This window comes from Camelina sativa, chromosome 10 (genome assembly GCF_000633955.1).
Source record: "Camelina sativa cultivar DH55 chromosome 10, Cs, whole genome shotgun sequence".
NCBI classification, from domain to species: domain Eukaryota; kingdom Viridiplantae; phylum Streptophyta; class Magnoliopsida; order Brassicales; family Brassicaceae; genus Camelina; species Camelina sativa.
Window position 1 is genome coordinate 20,777,612 of NC_025694.1, and position 20,122 is coordinate 20,797,733.

General features: G+C 33.5%; 3 protein-coding genes and 1 long non-coding RNA gene across 5 annotated transcripts; 3 read left to right on the forward strand and 1 right to left on the reverse strand.

The window, feature by feature from the left end:
* Positions 2,733 to 5,081, forward strand: LOC104719484. Its single transcript, XM_010437418.2, has 5 exons — positions 2,733 to 2,994; positions 3,228 to 3,541; positions 3,627 to 4,043; positions 4,140 to 4,349; positions 4,651 to 5,081. Exons 1-5 carry the CDS (start codon positions 2,883 to 2,885, stop codon positions 4,906 to 4,908), a joined length of 1,311 nt encoding a protein of 436 aa, XP_010435720.1. The 5' UTR covers positions 2,733 to 2,882; the 3' UTR covers positions 4,909 to 5,081.
* LOC104719485 (LEAF RUST 10 DISEASE-RESISTANCE LOCUS RECEPTOR-LIKE PROTEIN KINASE-like 1.3) lies at positions 8,058 to 12,648 on the forward strand. 2 transcript variants are annotated; one of them, XM_019231278.1, is made up of 5 exons: positions 8,058 to 8,998; positions 10,036 to 10,737; positions 11,006 to 11,029; positions 11,123 to 11,740; positions 11,821 to 12,648. In XM_019231278.1, the coding sequence occupies exons 1-5, from the start codon at positions 8,239 to 8,241 to the stop codon at positions 12,456 to 12,458; spliced, it is 2,742 nt and encodes a 913-aa protein (XP_019086823.1). In that variant the 5' UTR covers positions 8,058 to 8,238; the 3' UTR covers positions 12,459 to 12,648. The 2 variants fall into 2 exon arrangements, with proteins under 2 accessions (XP_019086823.1, XP_010435722.1); XM_010437420.2 differs by lacking the exon at positions 10,036 to 10,737 and having other exon boundaries at positions 8,064 to 8,998.
* Positions 9,521 to 9,918, reverse strand: LOC104719486. Its single transcript, XR_756626.2, has 2 exons — positions 9,818 to 9,918; positions 9,521 to 9,642 (listed from the first exon to the last, which is right to left on the reverse strand). It is a non-coding gene; the product is annotated as an uncharacterized LOC104719486 (long non-coding RNA).
* On the forward strand, positions 18,387 to 19,703 carry LOC104720558. Its single transcript, XM_010438448.1, has 5 exons — positions 18,387 to 18,492; positions 18,567 to 18,648; positions 18,761 to 18,875; positions 18,996 to 19,265; positions 19,368 to 19,703. Exons 1-5 carry the CDS (start codon positions 18,387 to 18,389, stop codon positions 19,701 to 19,703), a joined length of 909 nt encoding a protein of 302 aa, XP_010436750.1.

Genomic DNA, 20,122 nt, shown 5'->3' on the forward strand with positions numbered 1-20,122 from the left:
AATTTGTTTCTCATGATTCCAGAGCTTTGATTATCAGTTTTTTACATTCAGAAAACCATGGGAAAAGGTTAGGTTTATTCAACAAAAATTCAGAACATGACAAGGATAGTGATTTGTACCAAGCTCAGAATTGTACCATGACTATAATGACGCACTTGATCTTTGCCAAAGGTATTGACAATTTTGCAGGTACAAAAGAGGAGCCTCCAGATTTAGCAATTCTTTCATCCAGAGTCTTTGCAAGGACCGGAATTAGAGATATTTTGATGCATGATCATAAATCCAATGGTTGTTTTAGGATGATCTTTGGGTTGGGGAACAACTAATGGTACACTTGACGAGTAAACAATTTCCAGCTGAAAAGGAGTCCAAATTAATGCCAAGAATTGATGGACCATTCAAAGTGCACAAATGGATCAACAACAATGCCTACCAACTCGACCTCCAAGGTAAGTACAAAGTTAGTGGTAGTTTCAATGTTTCTGATCTTGTTCCTTATTTTGCAGATAATTCGGATTTGAGGTCAAATCCTTTTCAAGTGGGAGAGGATGATGAAACCATGGCCAGCTCAACCAAACAGCACGAACCTGAGGAGCAGCTTGAACCAGAGGAAGCACCGGAGGAGCAGCTTGGACCAGAGGAAGCACCGGAGGAGCAGCTTGTACCAGCGGAAGCATCAAAGGAGCAGCTTGTACTGGAGGAGGCATTGATCATTCCGGCGGGTCCGCTAACAAGGTCCAAATCCAAGAGGTTCAACCAAGCCATCCAAAGACTACTCAAGGAGCTGAAAAAGAACCAAGAAGACGTAGCTCAAACCACTATGACATTGCTTACAGCTTAAGGTGCTCGGTAAAGGGTAAAATGTTGCTTTGGTGCTCTTTTTCCCTTGGTCAAGTTTTGTCCCATTGGGTTTTCTTGACAAGGTTTTTAATGAGGCCTAAGTAACATTTTCAAGCCCCTTTGCCAGCCCAAGTCGTGGTCCAAGGTCCATTACAAAGCCTTGGTCCATTTTCTTTCTATCTCTTTGCATTTATTGTTTTGTAATTTCCAAGACTTTGTGCATGAGCTTGCATGAGTGTGGACTCTTGCATGTGCTCGACCTCTTCTCCTTCTAGACTCTTCTCCTTCGTTCCCTCTTTTCTATTTAAGCACCATGTATCTCTCATTTGTAACTCATCAAACATTTTAATCAAAAATTCTTTTCTACTTGTTTGATCTGAGAAGTGTGTAATATCTTCTCAACTTGTCTTCTTCTTAGTGTGTAATATCTAAGTTGAATTCGAGCCTGAAGTCTCGGAGATTTCCATCTCTCTTGGAAGTTCATTTCAATCCCCTTTTCATCCGCTGCATCATTTCAACCCTTTCACCTTCTTTGTCGATCTTTTGTTTCATCTTCGAACCATTGTTCATCATCTTTCCGTCCGTACAACTTCAAAACCCTGCGAGTGTGTTTTTGGGAAGCAGATTCCTTGCCAGGAGTCTATCAATATTGCATGGGCCCTTCCGTCCTTGACATCCTTTGATTAAGTCGAAAGTGTCCGTCATGGTCAATATATGTCAAGAAGATCCTTTGTATGGTCCAAACTCCGAATCAATGCTTTTATGTATTCTTTGAATTGGAGATCTATGAATCAATGTACATGTTCGTTAACTTAGTCGGTTTAACGTAACTTTGAATCGTCATACTCATATTCATGTATAATGTATTTAATATCAACGAAAATGGTTGTTTTTGAATAAACATATATGTATCATTTTTTTTTACATTTTGTTATAAAATAAGAAAATCATGATAGTGAACTTTCATTTTTTGATTTCATGAGAGTGAATTTGAGATACAAAGATGTCAAAAGTTGAATTACTTTGATAGTATTTTTTTTAGTATTATTTTATTTATTTTACATAAATAGCCTGAATCCTTGTTGCATTTTATTTGATACTAGTAATCTTACGTAGATGTTGATACGTCAGCGATGAGGCGGACCATAGAAGCAGCCTTCCCACACCACGTGTCTTAAAACCTTTGCTGACACAAATTAATAGATTACACTTTACAAAAATCTGTAGCTGTGTTTTCTTGAAAACAAAATAATTCTTTATTTAATAATGAAGTTATTAAAATTCTCTAAACCACCATTAGAAAGCTATTTTAATTAGTAGACTGATATTAATATGCAAAAAGAAAAAGAAAATTCGTCATTATATTTTAAATTTATAAACAAGTTTTGATTAGAAAAAAAAATGAAATAAATACACATGAAAATGTGGCAATCTTATCAAGAATTTCATCCTATTTTTTGTATACAAGGTATATTCTCTATTAAGTAATAAATCTTTAATTACCTTATCTTATGCATATTCCACAAAGCAAATTAAGCAAAATATTTTTTTATTAATTACTAAAGTGGGCCAGATAAAAATTAATTACATAGGGCCACTCAAAAATATTTAGATTTGATCTGAGGAAGTTGTTAACCAGACACAACGTATTTGAATTCGATTCATTTCCTCATTAACTCATTTCATTTTAAAAATTAATTAAAAAAAAAATCCAAAATTGATTTATCCATTTCCAAATTCCAATATAGTCAGCAAACTTAATAAGACCTGTTTCTTTCTGTATTGCTCCAATGCAACGACTAAAACAAAAAAAAACTGTAAAAACAATTTTTATAAACTTGTAAAAAATCGTTAATAAATAAGATAATCCAAGTCGGCTTTTATTTTTTCACTATAAATTAGCCTTTTTGCTTCCTCTCTATCTCTCTCTATCACGAGAACTCTCCTCTGTTTCAATCTCACGTCACATCCGATCTTACGAACGAACACATAAAACTAATTTTTCATTTTTTTTCCATTTTCTGGGTTAATTTTTTTTTAAAATGGGAACAATAGAGATGGATCCAAAGGTGAACGATCTCTCTCAAATCCTCCCTCGTGTCCTCGTCGTCTCCAGACGCACCGTTCGTAAAAACAAATTCGTCGATTTCGTTGGTTCGAACCTTTTTTGCTCTGTTTTTTTNTTTTTTTTTTTTTTTTTTTTGCTTTTTATCATGCATGGCTCTGTTTTTGATATTAAAAATTCAAAACTTTATAATGTTTGTGATATGGGTTCTAATTTTTTTCATTTAAAAATCGAAACGTTTTAATGTTATGCATATGGGGTTCTGTTTATTTTTATGGTTTTGTTTTTGATTTTGATTTGTTTTTTTGTGTTTTGTTTTCAGGTGAGTACCATCTTGATTTGATAGTACGTTACGGATGTGTACCAGTGATTGTACCACGAGTCACTGGTGTTCACATGTTGCTTGAGAGCTTTAAACCAATACATGGTGTTCTTTTATGTGAAGGAGAAGATATTGATCCTTCTCTTTACGAATCTGAGATATCTTCTCTTTCACCAGAGGAGCTTCAAGAGATTAGGGAAACACATGCGAGTGATACATCTATTGACAAAGAGAAAGATTCTATTGAGTTAGGTCTTGCTAAGCTTTGTCTTGAACAGAACATTCCTTACTTAGGAATCTGCAGAGGATCACAAGTAAGTTAATGTTGTCTTTTTTGTCTTTAGAGGTTTGTAACAGACAAATGTTAATGGTGAGATGTTTTTTTTTTTTTTTTGGCAGATTCTGAATGTTGCTTGTGGTGGGACTCTTTATTTAGACTTAGAGAAAGAGCTAACGAATAAGTTACCTGAAGAACGTAGAACGAAGCATATTGATTATGATAACTATGATGGACATAGACATGTTGTGAGGATTGTTGAGAACAGTCCACTTCATTCTTGGTTTAAAGATTCGTTGGATGGTGATAATATGGAGATTTTGGTTAATAGTTACCACCATCAAGGTGTTAAGAGATTGGCACAGAGGTTTGTGCCAATGGCGTTTGCTTCTGATGGGTTGATGGAAGGGTTTTATGATCCTGATGCTTATAATCCTGAAGAAGGGAAGTTCATAATGGGTTTGCAGTTTCATCCTGAGAGAATGAGACATCATGATCTTGATGAGTTTGATTATCCTGGTTGTCCTGCTGCATATCAGGTTCGTGTGTGTGTTCTTGAAGATAGTTTAGTTACATTTGCAACTATAAAGAAGTTGTGAACTTGAGTTTTGATGTGGTTTTGATGAAACTTGCAGGAGTTTTCAAAGGCTGTGATTGCGTATCAGAAGAAGCTGAACAGTTCAATGTCAGTTCCAAAGACATTGAAGCTTGACAGAGAAATGGAGAATAAAAGAAAGATACTGGTTCGGAGTTTCTCACTTGCAAAGTGTATGTACGTTAGAGGAGAACCTGGTAAGAACCCATCAAAAGTATCGGAACTCGAAGTCGGAGCCGAGTTTCTTGAGGTAAAATATCACTAAATCTCTCTACTCAACTTTACATAATCTTGTTTGCAAGAGGCAGAAATGGTTTAGAAACTTGCTTGGCCTTTCGCTGTCCTTAAGGGTCACTTAATAATAGTTATATAAATATAGCATTCATTTGTTGTGATGGGCCAAAGAGACTCGGACCAGATCAGCCCATTTTATGCCGGTTCTGATTTTGCCTTGCGGGAAACAAACATGCATGTGGGACTTTTATCATGGTCGAAATGTTGTCTATGTTTGCTAAGTTGGTTATTTTGTGTATGGTGTGACTTGTACGTAGTCAAACACGGCACTAAGCGCGGAGCAAGAGATGAGGCTAAAGGAGATGGGAGCGACGGTGAGGAACGGAGGATCTTACATGAAAAAGTTGAAAGTGGACGAGGACAAGCAGAGAATGGCTAGGAACATGATGAACAAGATGAACATTGAGCAACTCTCAGAGCTTATGGCATTTTATCATTTGATGGGTAACATCTGTGGAGAAGTTTTGGAACGAAAGCTTCATGATAATGTCAATGAATGCTTGAGGGATCTGTGAGTTTCATATGAAATGGATGCAGAGGACGCTTTAAGAAAAAAAGGCGACTTTTGTGAATTTGCTTTATTTTTGTTTTTGGTCAAACGATGAAAGAAATGGGTAATATGTGTGTACGATCAATTTAGGGGAATCTAAACGTCTTAGGTTACTTAATGATTTACCAACAATTTTTATTAATATTATGCAGGTATTTTTTTTAATCAACAAATTTAATGAATTAGTTCAAATTTTACCAACAATTTTGATTTATTTTTTGGTGTCTAAATCAAAACTAAAAATAAACCCCTTAACAAGAACATATCTTAAGGAAAGGAAAACACAAATACACAATAACACCTTCACACGATCCGAACCTACTACACTGTCACTACATAGGTCTCCAATGAATATGATGCCCAAAATACATAATAACTACTTGATGCATGCTTTAGGTCTGGCCGGTTGTGTCAAAAAAAAATAGGTAGTGTATCATATAATATTATAGTGAAAAACCAAATTTTATAGTATAATAAGATATATAATATCAGTTTTAACTGATACGTGAGTTTGATTATATCCGGTGTTGTTTTTGATATATATATAGGGCGGACGGAGGAATACTATTATTTATCTCGGCATCAACTATAATATAAGCATCAACTATAATATATGGCGTTGGGCTTGGGGGCTGGCTACCCACACAAATCTTGTCAAGCTTAAGTTGTGGTGGATCCTACTCACAACTTGTGAGCTTTCACCGGGAGACTATTTCCATATGACAGGTCTTCCCAATTCATTTTTTCCATATCTTTCCGTTGCACGACAAGGTCTTTCGTATTCAGGCTGTGCCCCGACAACATGGTACCACTACCCTAGACGGGCTAGACCATAATGCAAAAGCAGCGACGAAGTGATGGAGGTTTGGAGAGGCTTCTTTCCATAATTACTATCACATGTCCTGGTGAACAATGATCTAGTAGTTCTAGTGCCAGGTTAAAAAGTCAGTTAAGATCTTGCCATGTCATAGATGTCGTCTCCCGAAGAAACCATACCAATATATCATAAACGCAACGTGAATCAAGATATAGAGAAGAGTCCCTTAAGTAGACATAAAGAGTAAAAAAAGAGAGTTCACCTTCGTGTGTGTGATTGAAAATGATTTCGGGCAGAGTCGATCCACAAGCGAAGGGAGTGCAACTATATATATAAACTTGGATCATTACACATATATAATTATAAGAGAAAGTTTTAAAGAGTTTATTTTAGGAATTCACCTGTGGGTTGGTTTTGTTTGACTACGTATCCGGATGATTCAAAGCTACCCTTGATCTGATGCATATCGTTATATATCTATATTAATATTTTTGAAGTATATTTTGTGTTATGCTCTTTTAGTTTTGTTTATTTAAAAAGTTATTTACAACATTAACCCCTAAAAAATTTCCAAAACTAATATTACTCCATATTTTGTTTCCTAAATATTTTACATTTTATTTCAATTAAAAAAATAACAGCAATCAATATGAAATAAAAACTATTATATACTTAACCATACATTATGTTGTGTTTTGAAGATATTCTATATCTGAATCCTTCGTAAACAAAGAAAAAAAAACAATTTGATTCCCATTTTGTTTTTCAAAATCTGTGAGCTTTTGATTCTTAACGTAAAAAAACTTCGATTGACAATTATTTAAATATTATAATTAACATATATAAACTTAATAAAAAAATTATTATTACAAATATGTAAAATTAAAAAATTCTAAAATACTATATAATGTGGTTATATAGTAGATGAGTTATAAAGAGAACATGTTGAAATTAATAAAATATTATTAAACTTGTGTTAACACAGGTTAAATCCTCATTTAATTATTTATCAACACTACTAATATTAGAATATTTGACATAAAATCAAGTTGATTTAACTAAGATTGTATAAAATAATTAAATCATTAGGAAAATGTGACCTAATCACAGCGTATAATTACTGATTATGTATTTAGATCCCTTATTTTTTGTTATAATAATTAAAAATCAAAATAGAATCTCAAACACTAAATAAAACAAACTAAATATAAAAAACAAATGGTCATGAAGTGTATTGCGGGTTAAAAAATATATAAATATTTAGCCGCACAACAACTAGAAAATTTAGTTATTCCTCTATTTACAAAACATTCAATATTTAACAAATAAATACAACATAAAATATAAATTATAATATAAATTATATGTATGCGGTGTACCGTTGGTTACAATCTAGTATATATGCATAAATGGAGACCAATATAGATAATATTTCTAAATAATGTCGCAAAAAATAATCTTCAACCTTTAAAAGTAATTAAAACCTAAATCCTAAACATTAATGTATACCCATAAATCTAAAATAGTTAAATCAAACCCAAAAACTTAAATTTGAACCCTTAATTGGGGCTTTATTTCATCGTTCTATTTGAACATACTAAAATGGTCATGGGTTTTGCCATACTTTATTTTTGAAGGCCAATTTGAAGTCAACTTTTAATTATTCAATTTAACCTTCTTTGGTTAGAAAACTATTCATAGTTGTTTTTTTTTTTTTTTTTTTTTTTTTTTTTTTTTTTTTTTTTGGTTAAAGACTATTCGTAATCATAGTTTTTAATTTGAACATAATCACCTCATGCTGCATTAATGTGGGTGTGTGAGCTTTTTTAAGAGTTATTTCTCTGTACTTCAATTGTTTCATTCATACAAATGGGATTATATATTTATTTTCTTTACACATATCACACTGTCATAATAAACAATTACAAGGTGTTTTTTTTTTTCAAAAAAAAGATTATGTGGAGTTTTCACACATCTTTCTTCACAAAATCTTCGATTTCTTCTATGGATTTGAAGTCTATGCCGAGAAGTCAACCTTGTAGCTTCAGTTATACTCTTTTTTTTGGGCAAAAAGTAATATGCTATTTCTAAATAACAAAATTTCAAAACTGCCCTACTTTATCACTTCTTCTTCCTAAAATTACTTGTCTTTAATAGTTTTTCTTATACGTTAACAAGTTTTTTCCTCAGTGAAAAAGACTTTTTTAGTTGATTTGGATGACTTACAAACAAAAACAAACTTAGAAAAGTCTTGTAAAGTCAACTAAACAAAGACGTGTGATTAAATTCTCAAAAGTCTAAATCTATATATATCATTTTCAATCTTGACTTAGTCCTTTAGAAAATTCCACTAGCTCTCTCTTTGTCTCCCATTTGATTTTTATATTCTGGTTTATTTTTGTTTAATCAAAATATTATCTACTCTGCTTTAACTCGAACCAACCCCCACAAAAAGAAACAACTTTTCAGATATCAATCATGTTCTCTCCAGTACTCTTCAGATTCTCTAAACCCGATTCTTTTCTGGTCTTGCTCTTTTTCTTGACCTTTTTTCACCAGCTACCTTGTGCTTTAAGTAAAGGAGAGGTTAGGTTATGTGATACTCTGTTTCAGTGTGGGAATCTCACAGCCGGTTTCCCTTTCTGGGGAGGGGGTCGACCAGAACCATGTGGTCATCCTTCTTTGGTGCTTCACTGTCACGAGAGCAAGACTTCCCTGATTATCTCAGATCAGATGTACCGTGTTCTCCAAATAGACAATTCATCTAACACTCTTAGACTTGCGAGGCAAGACTTTTTAAATGAATCATTCTGCTCTGCTACATTCACCGGCACAACGTTGACTTCTGAACTCTTCGAGCTTTTGCCAGACTATAAGACCCTCTTTGTTTACTACCGCTGTAACCCTACATATCATAATCCCACAAATTTTTCATGTCCAAATATTGGTCTTGCCTCGGTGCATCAGGATAATAACTACCATGAACACTGTAGCGCGAGTTTCGACATAACTGTTCCAACGACTTATGATCTGGGCGAGGATGCTTTGAATTTGACCCATTTAGGAAGTGTACTAAGATATGGATTCAAGGTGAAGCTGAAGATTGATGAGAGACTGTGCCAAGGATGTCAAACCAGTGGTGGAATCTGTGAATACCGTGTTGCAACTCCGGTTTGTTGCAAGAGAAACTCGTCATCAGAAATCAAATGCACTTCGATGATTCCATCTGGTACCACTGGTAAGTTTCTGAACTATCAGAAAGTTTCTTATGCATAACATATTAGTTTCCTCCTTGCCAAATTTGTGCAGGTTTTACTATGATGCATCTAGACTAAAGATCTGAACCAGACTTGTCCATCTACCTTTACCACAATCCCACTAACCAAGTCACAGTTTTCTTTCCTTTCAAATCTTTCTCTGTTAGTTTTAGCATAACTTACTTCTTAGTGAGCTCAAGAGGGAAGGTAGAAAACTTGAGTACTCTAAAAAGTCTTTATCTGCCTCCAGCAACTTGACTTAAACGACTTTCATCGAGCCATTTTTCAGGGTATGGAAGTCTTCCTCATAATGAAACTGTCTCCTTCCTTTATGTCAAATCTTTAGACTCTTTTCCATGGTAATTACTAAAAGACTCTTCATTCTCTCCACATATCTTTAGATGCCTTCACATATGTCTGAAACTGACAAAGAAAGTGGCAATTACGGTCAAGTCTTTCTTCTTTCTTTTGATGCTCTTTTGGAGTTTTACTTCATTAGTCTATTCCTACCCCTTTTCTACCTTTTTTTTTTTTTTTTTTGTCAAAAACCCCCTTTTCTATTTCTGCCTGGATTTTCCCAGTAAATTTCTTGCACCGGGACTAATAGTTGTTTCAAGCCTGAGTCCTACAAAAACAATAGAAACTAATATTTCAATAACAACCAAGAAAAATAAAATCTTTTTAATAATTTAATATCCTGATTGTCTTGTCTGTACCAGTCTATTCCAAGACTTTAGTCATCCTAACCCACCTAATTCCAAAGAAATTTCCTTCTGGAAATAAAGAAAAAGTAACCTTACCTCAGTTTTCTTTTCTTTATATAAAACCAAGACTTGGAAAAATTCAATTCACTTCCTCATCTGCCTTTTTTACTTCCTCTTTCTTCTTCAGTTCTTCCTCCTCTTCATATTCATCGTTAAGGCAATGAAAAAAACAGAGGAGATCACCAAGATCAATATTTCTTTGTCTTATACAATCATATGGGTTCTATTTGTGATCCCCACGAGTGTTTTATCAGTTGATGAGCGTCACATAAAGTGCACTCCTGGGTTTAAATGCGGCAATCATACAGAGCTCTATTATCCATTCTGGACAGCTGATAGAGAAGAGTGCGGTCACCCGGATTTCAAGGTCAACTGCAGCGGAGATCTTGCCGAGTTTAGTATATCCTCGGCGGTTAAGTTCCAAATCCTTGAGATGAACTATGAGTCTCGTATAATAAGACTTGCCAGAAAGGATTATCTCAACAATCTTTGTCCCGAGGACTCTGAGAGCGCACCAATCAACCAAGATGTTCTTCCATTTTATAAAGACACTGAATTGCTAACTCTCTTCTACGACTGCCCTGTTCCAACTGTAGATTTTCATCTTGGTGATCACATTAGTCAGCTGCAGTGTGGGGATGATACTGATGAGAAAATTTACTTTATGAGAAAAGAGATCTCATCTTCACAGGAGTTGGTTGGAGCAAAAGAGGTTAGGTCATCCTGCAAAAAGACCATCGAACTTCCAGTTTCTCGATCTGCCTTTAAAACAACAGAGATAAATCAGAGTCCGGATACTATAAAGAAAGCTCTTGGTAAAGGGTTCGAGCTTAAATTCAATCGTGATTGTTCCCGATGCGTAAAATCAAAGGGGGCTTGTGGATACAATCGGCACTCGAGAGAATTCGTTTGCTATTGTATAAATGAGCCACACAAGCATTCTTGTGGAAATATGGGTAATATTTCTTTTGCTTCGTTTTTCTGGATAGTTCGACTGATTTATCTTAGTTTGGTCTGAAACCTTATATGCTAATGTACTTCCACAAGAACCAGATCCTCTCCCTTCCTCAACCTCTGCAAAATCCCCCAACTACCGAGCTGACCTTTACTGGAACTAGTTTAGCTAGCATGGACATGATTCACATTCTTTGTTTCATTCATGATTCTAAGATTCTATCTTGAATTTGAACTGACATTTTTCTCATGGTTTTCAATTTCATGCAGGTCTCTCCAAAAAAGCGAAAATAGGTATATGTCTATCCTTTCCCTTTCATAGGAGTACGAACATACCTCAGAAACAGTACAATCTAATGAAGCTCTTATATTTTCTTTTTTCTCTAGGCATCGGTTTTGCTTGTGGATTCTTGGGTGCCATTCTTATCGTCGGATGTTTGTTCTGCATCTTCATCCGGAGAAGGAAGAAACTATCAGGTCAACACACAAACAAAGGCATATCAACAGCAACGACTTACTCGAGCAATACAACTTCAACAACAATATCCGGCAGCAATCATTCTCTTGTCCCTTCAATGTCTAACCTTGCAAACAGCGTCTACTTTGGAGTTCAACTCTTCAGCTACGAAGAACTCGAAGAAGCCACTGAAAATTTCTCAAAAGAGCTTGGAGATGGAGGCTTCGGTACTGTCTACTACGGTACACTAAAAGACGGACGAGCTGTAGCAGTAAAACGACTCTACGAAAGATCATTAAAACGCGTTGAGCAATTCAAGAACGAAATCGAGATCTTGAAGTCGTTAAAACACCCAAACCTAGTCATCCTATACGGATGCACAACAAGACACAGCAGAGAGCTACTCCTAGTATACGAATACATCTCCAATGGCACACTAGCTGAACATCTCCATGGAAACCAAGCACAATCTCGTCCTCTTCTCTGGCCTACTCGACTCCAAATCGCCATCGAAACCGCAAGCGCATTGTCCTTTCTCCACACCAAAGGTAACACAAAACTAAACACACACATATATATGTATACACACAATGAGATTAGACTAATAATGAGAACTTCTCTGATTTAGGAATCATACACAGAGACGTCAAGACTACTAACATTCTTCTAGATAGCAATTACGAAGTGAAAGTCGCTGATTTCGGACTCTCACGGCTTTTTCCAACGGATCAAACTCACATCTCCACCGCACCACAAGGCACTCCAGGATATGTAGATCCTGAGTACTACCAATGTTACCGTCTCAACGAGAAGAGCGACGTGTACAGCTTCGGAGTCGTACTCACCGAACTAATCTCATCGAAAGAAGCTGTAGACATCACACGACACCGCCACGATATTAACCTAGCGAACATGGCGATTTCGAAAATCCGAAACGACGCCGTTCACGAGCTCGCGGATCTATCACTCGGATTCGAGAGAGATGTTTCGGTGAAGAAGACGATGACGTCGGTTGCTGAATTAGCGTTCCGGTGTTTGCAACAGGAGAGAGAGGTAAGGCCATCGATGGATGAGATCGTTGAGGTTTTGAGAGGGATTCAGAAGGAAGGGATGCGAGATTCGAAAGATGTTGTTGTTGAGATTGATGTTAACGGTGGTGGTGATGAAGTTGGATTGTTGAAACATGGTGTTGTTCCTCCGCCGTTGTCGCCGGAGACTGATAAAATGACGGCGAGTAGTTCGAATACGACGGCGAGTTCGTTTTGAGGAGTGTAGGAACTAGGAAGAGACTCTGGACCTCACGCAGGGTTCAGTTTATTGTCTGTAAATAAAATATATATATATATATATATATATTGTGTGTTAAATTTCACCTTTTCCCTTTTGGTTTTTTTTTTTTTTTGTTAACTTGTTTGATTTTGCACCCCCAATAGAATCAATCCAACTATTTTTATTTTATACATGACACATTAGAAATCACTTTATATCACATATTATCAAAATAAAGTGAAGAAAATAGTGTTTGGTGTTTATGAGATCCATGCGAAAGAATGTATAATAATGATGCTTAATAGAATAATGCTATATAGTTAAAATATGACAATAGTAGAATACTCTCTAGTCTCTACATAATATATCTTTAGTTCTTTATAAATTTTTAAGCTATTTTTCTATTTTTAATTTTTAATTTTGATAAATTATAATTTTTACTAAAAAAAATAATTAAAAAACTCGCTAAACCCTTTGTAAATGGCTCAATCTTTCCTATTCCATCAGAAAACACATAGCGTGTCCCTAAATAAATGATCTCAACATCAGGAATCACTTCAATCTCATCAACATTAAGTGTCTCTCTTGACAAGCTAAAAGATTGGCCAAGCCTTGCAGCATATTTAGCTACATTTCTTATACGGTCAAAATCACCATCCAAGCTCTCATACATGCTGATGTAAGCCGTCTATTGGTGCAAACATCCAAGCTGAGTTCTCCCACAACTGGCCGGAAGAAAAAAGCTAGAAACTCAAACTTCTTGCTACAGCTTAGTTGCACAATACTAACATAATATTATTTCAATCATCTCAAATTCTTTCTTTTATGGGTAATTCTGTTTAACCATTTTGATCAAACTCACAACAATTTAAACATTTGATCGTAAAGTTGGGTAGATAATTAGACATTTGATGATATTTGTAGCACTTTCCAGCTATCCCATCGATTTTCTATTCATGATCTTTGCAGCGATTTTTAGTTCATCTTTTAATCATGTATTCTTGTTGTATTTGAGATTACCCAAATTTTAAGATTCTTGAGAATATAGTTAGCCCAAGAGAAATATATATAATTAAATAATTTTCAAACATACTAAAAGTTTAACTACAAAATGCATAAAGAAAACACATATACATTTTCCTAGACAAAATGCCTACATCTCTCCATCATAAAGAAAATAGTATAATGATGAAAAGAGGATAATGCTATATATAAGATAATGGATATACTCTCCATAAGATAATGGATATTATAAGATAATGGATATTCTCATGTCTCATCACCTCTTTAAATTTCGAACTTAATATTTTATTATTTTTTATTTTTTGATTATTTATTACTCTTTTAATAATAAAAAAATAAAGAAGAAATTTGTTGGATCCTCCAAAAAAAAAAGTCTAATGGCTCATTTTCTTTAGGGGAATTGGGTTGTATATAACTCACTTTTTCAGTAAAAACAAAAAAAACACAACAAGTCTGTCTAACTATAAAAAATGTTGAATTGTTCACGGTATTACTATATAACTTTTCTTTCTGAGCATAAGTACTATTATTTTTAAATCCACTATTGTACTTTACTTGTGCAACATATAAAAGTGATAAATCATGAAAAAAATTTCATTTAGTGAAATGAGCATTGACGTTAGTTTCAAATCATTTTCTCTTCAAAAATTTGTGAAATTGGTTCCATTTTTTACATTTAAAAAATGGATATAGTTCTAACTATTCTAAAATATGATAATATAACGTCAAGTTGGAGTACTGATTTTTGTTTTTGTTTTTAATGGGAAAAGATGAAGAAGTGCTGTTTCTACTTTCTAATGCAACAATAATCCAATAAACTTCCTTAAAATGTATGCTTAGAAGATTAACACGTTAATGAATATTGTATATTTTATGAGGTAAGCTTAGTTTGGAGTCATATTGTTAGACAAATAGTGTTCAGTCATTAATGTGCATATCATTCTTTTATATGTTAATTATTAATTGTTTTCAAATATCTCTATATTAACACTAAATATTATATTTCTCATAAAATGTCTTTATGAATATAAATTATTAGAGATTTATATCTACATGATGGAGAAGAGAACGACTTTCTCTGTTGTATTTTTACTTGACAAACTGTTGAATGAGATAAACTTATCAAATTGAATTGGTTCTTAATTAGATAATGACTAAGAAATAGTATTATAGTATTGCAAAAGGAAATATCTTGCAAGTACTAGACTTGTAAATTAATAATCCAACTAAATTAGGTTAAGATACAAACGAAATCAGGTGACCAATATAGAAAATGCATAGACCTATCTAGCCAAAATGTTAACACGTAAAAGTCAAGGTTCTGATACTAACGATACTGATCTTTGCTTTCACAGCCATCATTAACTAGATTCATTAGTCTATTAGTCTATTACTCATCAACATGATAACTAACTAAAAACCATCAACGCAACTATTAATTTTTTAATAATAATTCCTTCTTAAATCTAAAAAAGACAGTACATGCAATTGTTTCAAAAGGAAATGAAAATATTAGGAGTTAAAAGATACTGTATAAACAGACATTTTCATTTTCTCAAAAATATTTTATAATGTAAAAATAAAATCCAACTAACAACACCCAAATAAATAAACTTTGACAATTGATAGAGCTCTATAATGTCTTCTTTATCATTCCGCTAGATGTCCAGTATAGTAGACTTATATTTTACCATAGAATTGGTTGTTGTGGTCCTCATAAAAACAAAATCCCAAATCGAAAACCAAAACAATTTTGGTGCGGAAACCAAAAAGGGTAAAATTAGATTTGAGGCGTTTTAGCCACATGTACAGATCAACTGGAGCTACATAATCATAAAAGTATATGATTGTAAACCTCCTCTTAGAAGGAGAATACTATTCATTTAAAATTAGAAAACAATTAATACCAACACATTTATTTTTATTAACTGACATATCCATAATCAATATCATCCGGCTTATGTGAAGATGTGGGTGCCACTAACTTGTATTTGCTCCGTTTATGTGAATTCACCATAGCTCCATAGCTCATTAATATTTTTACTTGGCCATTGGAATTTTTTAATGATAAGAAACGAAAAAAAACAGAGGTGTTTTGAAACTATGATGCAAGTTATTTATCATCTTAAATACTAAATCTAATAAGTTGAGAAAACTTTGAAAAAGTTCATCTAATGTTAAATATCTGGATGCATGATTACATAATTAAAAAAAAAAACAACTACGCAATTTTCCTTTAACCTATAATTAAAACTATATATTTTACAAAAAAACATTAGGTACGACTTAGAAAACCAATAAATCATAATGTTTGGTAGACAAACAGAAAATAGCTTAGTCATTAGATGTTCATAATATTTTAAACATTTTAAAAAGTTTTAATTTTTTTTATTAACAAAGTATTGTAAATCTGTTTTAAAATTCAAATCACAACATATGGAGAAAATTTTAGATTTTCATTAACTTTATGTATTATATAATAATTTAAAATAATAAAAACTCAAATAAAATGATAGGAGAATCATAATTTTAAATCTTAAAAATACTTTGAATATCTATACTATTAATTGTATATGACAATTTATAATTTTGTTATCAATGTTTAAATCTTTAGACTGTTTTTTGGTTATATGGATAGTAAAAAATTAATTGTAGGAGTTATTTGGAATTTTGGGTACATGTATATAAGTATTTCTTTATTCCATATTTACCCACATTCCTTTTAATATCTTACAAACTATATTTTTAAAATTAATTCAAAAATAAAATTATAGATATTTATTCATCAAAACTTATAATAACTATCCATGTTTTAATATAATTTAACTCTATCAAGTATCCAATATGTAATTCAATCATATGATCTATAATATTTATAAAGAATTATGAAAAAGAAATTCTAATGAAGAAATCACCGTATGAATTTTAAAATTATGTTACGTCAATGGTTTCTATGTTTATCTTTATTACATAAATAAACATAGGTTAAAGAAAATATTATTATAAATATCTAAGATACACAATTTTGAATTATACCTTTTAGTCATAATTTTAGGAAAATACTACTAATGTATATCATTATTATTGAACAAATTATTACAAGGGATGTCATTGATTTAATGAACAAATTCGGAAGTTCAATAGAAGTAATATGGTATAGAGAGATATTTATATTCATGTATCCAAAAAACTTTTACAATTATGTATCTACTATCCATATAACCAAACATAAATAATAGGAGTATATTTTTAACATTGATTATAAAACTAGAAATATCGACATAACTGATAAGATAAAATTTCAAATTTTTTGGTAGGATTTAAAATTGTTTCTCTTATCATCTTTGTTTTCTTCTTAATGCTTTGCAAAATAATATAGTAATATAAAAATATATTTTTTCTACATCCCTTGAAATTTCAATTTTTGAAAATTGATATCTATTAGAATTAAAGAAGAAAAAATGTGTGTTCAACGTTTCAAATTGGCTAAAAATCATATATATAAAAGTACACTTCCACTCTCTCCTTATTGGCTGTTCGATATTTACTAGGTTTTCTAATTTAATGACTTATTTAATGTCTTCCTTAAATTGGCTGATTGATACTGTATTTAATAGGTTTCCAATTTTATTCCCATACAAACGATTAAAATCCTAACTCAAAATTAACAGAAAATCGTAACTCATACCATACAAACGAATTAAATTGCCTGATTGATATTGTATTTAAGCAAATTTAATGTCCCTCCTTTAATGTCTCACTTAAATTTGTAAACGAAAATATCTACCTTAAATTCGTACGATATTCGCTGTTTGGTATTTCGTTTAATCCCATACAAACGCTTTAAATTGGCTGATTGATACTGTATTTAATAGGTTCCCAATTTTATTCCCATACAAACGATTAAAATCCTAACTCAAAATTAACAGGAAATCGTAACTCATATATACGACATTAAGACTACGTTATAAAATCCTATATTCAAATCACGATCTCCTCCACGATCTCTTAATAAATACACCACGTCTTCCTCTTTACTGTCTCCCTTAAAACCCAAACTCGGCTCTTTCTATATATAAACCAAATTACCATATTCGATTCTTACCACCATTACCAATTACCAAGTATGACTATAATTCCATTGAAGGACCTACAGCCAGGGCGTGATCCTCAAATGGTGTGTGGCCGTGTTCTACGCAAATGGCATGCAAAAGCTTTCCATCAAAATGGGAAAATAATCAGCCTAGATTTCCTCCTACTTGATGAACAGGTATACAACTTCCATATGTTTATATACATCTTCTTAGCCCCTTTATTTTAATTACTAACAAAGATATATATAATGCAGTCTACCTTAATTCAAGTTTCCATACCCCAATACCGAGTTTACCGCTTCAGAGATGACCTTCACGAGGGGAGCATCTACAATATTTCTGACTTTCAAGTGGATACTAGCTATCCACAATACAAACTAACAGATCATCCCTACGTAATTAAGTTCTTGGATGGGACCATCCTTACATCCATAGAACGAAACACATCCGTGATTCCACATGAGATGTTTAGGTTCCGCCAACAAAATGAATTGTGGACTCTTGCTGGGACTAATCAACATTTACCTGGTAGTGCTTCCTAAATATCTATGTCTATCAGCATCATTATCTACTTATATATTTTTCTACTCATCCCATTAACAAGTACTCACATTCCAGATGTTGTTGGGGAACTAACAAAGATTCAAGGGACCAGTTTGGATGACCCATCCTCAGAGGACAAAATCACTTTATATTTGCGACTAGCCGAGTAAGTTTCTCATTCATCCCATCTAACGTTGACAAGTATTCCCCCAGCTACTAGAACTTAATTTCTCAATATATATGCAGTGGTAACAATGTCCGCATCATGGTATGGGATGGATGTGCAGCCGAATTCCGGAAGTTATATGCTTCTATTGTTGGCAAATCAACTATACTAATAATCACGGCTGTCAATCCAAAATCCTATGGAGGTAGCCAAACTATATTTACATCTACACAATTTACCCTCTCTAACCACATACTTACTAAATAAATGATAATGCAGGCAATCTGTCATTGAGCACAACATACTCAACCCGTTTCTACAGAGACGCCAACTATGAAGCTATCAAAGTTTTCCCAAAAAGGTACATCTCCCCCACTTAAAATTACCATATTTTCAAATACTTACCATGTTTTGTTTAACAATATATAAATACTTACCATGTTTTATTTGACAATATATTCCTATCATTATAGCTCCTCACTTCCCGATGGGGTACCACCAACTGTTAATGGGGGTAAAACTCCTGCAATAATTGAAACATTTTCAATTGCAGAGGCCCGCAAATTTGTATCCACTTCAACAGAACAGGTCTATTCCCTAATCTAATTCCACTGTTTCCATCTCTAAACTCATTTCATTTTTTTTTTTTTTTTTCCGGTCAAACTCTAAACTCATTTCCATGACCCATGCATACTATTATAAATGTAGGAGAAGGAGTTCAAATGCACAGCTTACATTGTAGAGATCGTGGTTGACCGAGGGTGGAAATACATTGCATGTGGCAAGTGTGGGTTAAAGCTTGTGGAATCAGGATCTTCCCTAATTTGCAAACGTTGTTCTGGTGAGCCTATTGGTGTGGTCAAGTATCGGGTTGAACTGGCTGTCACAGACGGTAAAGACAAAACAATATTTGTTATGCTTGATGAACCCACCACACAATTGATACACATTGGAGTTACAGAGTTGATTGACTCACAGGTTTGTAACAGCCTAACCTCTCCCCCATGCATACAACTTGCGCATTAATCCTTTTCTCATGTTTATTTTCTCTACGTATCATTCTCTTCTCCATTTATATAGCCTGCAATGAAGGATGGTGTGCCTGAAGTACTTGCAGAGTTAACTGGGAGGACATTCGAGTTTGAATTAAAAATTTCAGGCTACAACTTCAAATCAAAGTATGAGACATTTACCGTGACTCGGGTTGTTAGTGAAGTCCAGCATCCACCGCCTCAGACATCAACTGGTCCTAACGAAGTTGACGACCATGACCAACCCTCAGAGACATCAGAGAAGCATTGCACCGAAGTCCAACAACCAGCCACTGCAAACTGTAATGACATCAGTGGTCAAGGCTCGCCACTAGAACCAGCAGAGAGAGAAAGCAAGAAGGCCCGAACTGGGAACTCCAAATAATTAAATTCATTTAAAGATTAATGATTTCCACTTTCTAGAATTGTTTACCTCCGCTTCTATTTTGAGTCTCATCTCCAGTCGTTGTTTCTTTAAGCTTCTATATGATTGCAGCATTTTCCACTCATCAAATACAAAATTGTCAAATCCAGGCAGACGACCAGCCCTGTACAAGAGGGTATCTCAGTCAGTAACAGATTTCACAAAATTAGGACATTTAAATTGTTTGTCAGGTTAAATTCACCTTTTCTTTTCGTTACCATCACTTTCAACTCTATATAAGGCGATATTAGATTCGAACAAACTTTAGTTTACGGTTCTAATATGTATACTGTTGATAGGAGAAAGAGTAACATGGCTACGTAGTTGGATTGGTTTTAATGGTCTAAATGTTAAGAGTAGTTGGATCGGAGAGCTTTCGG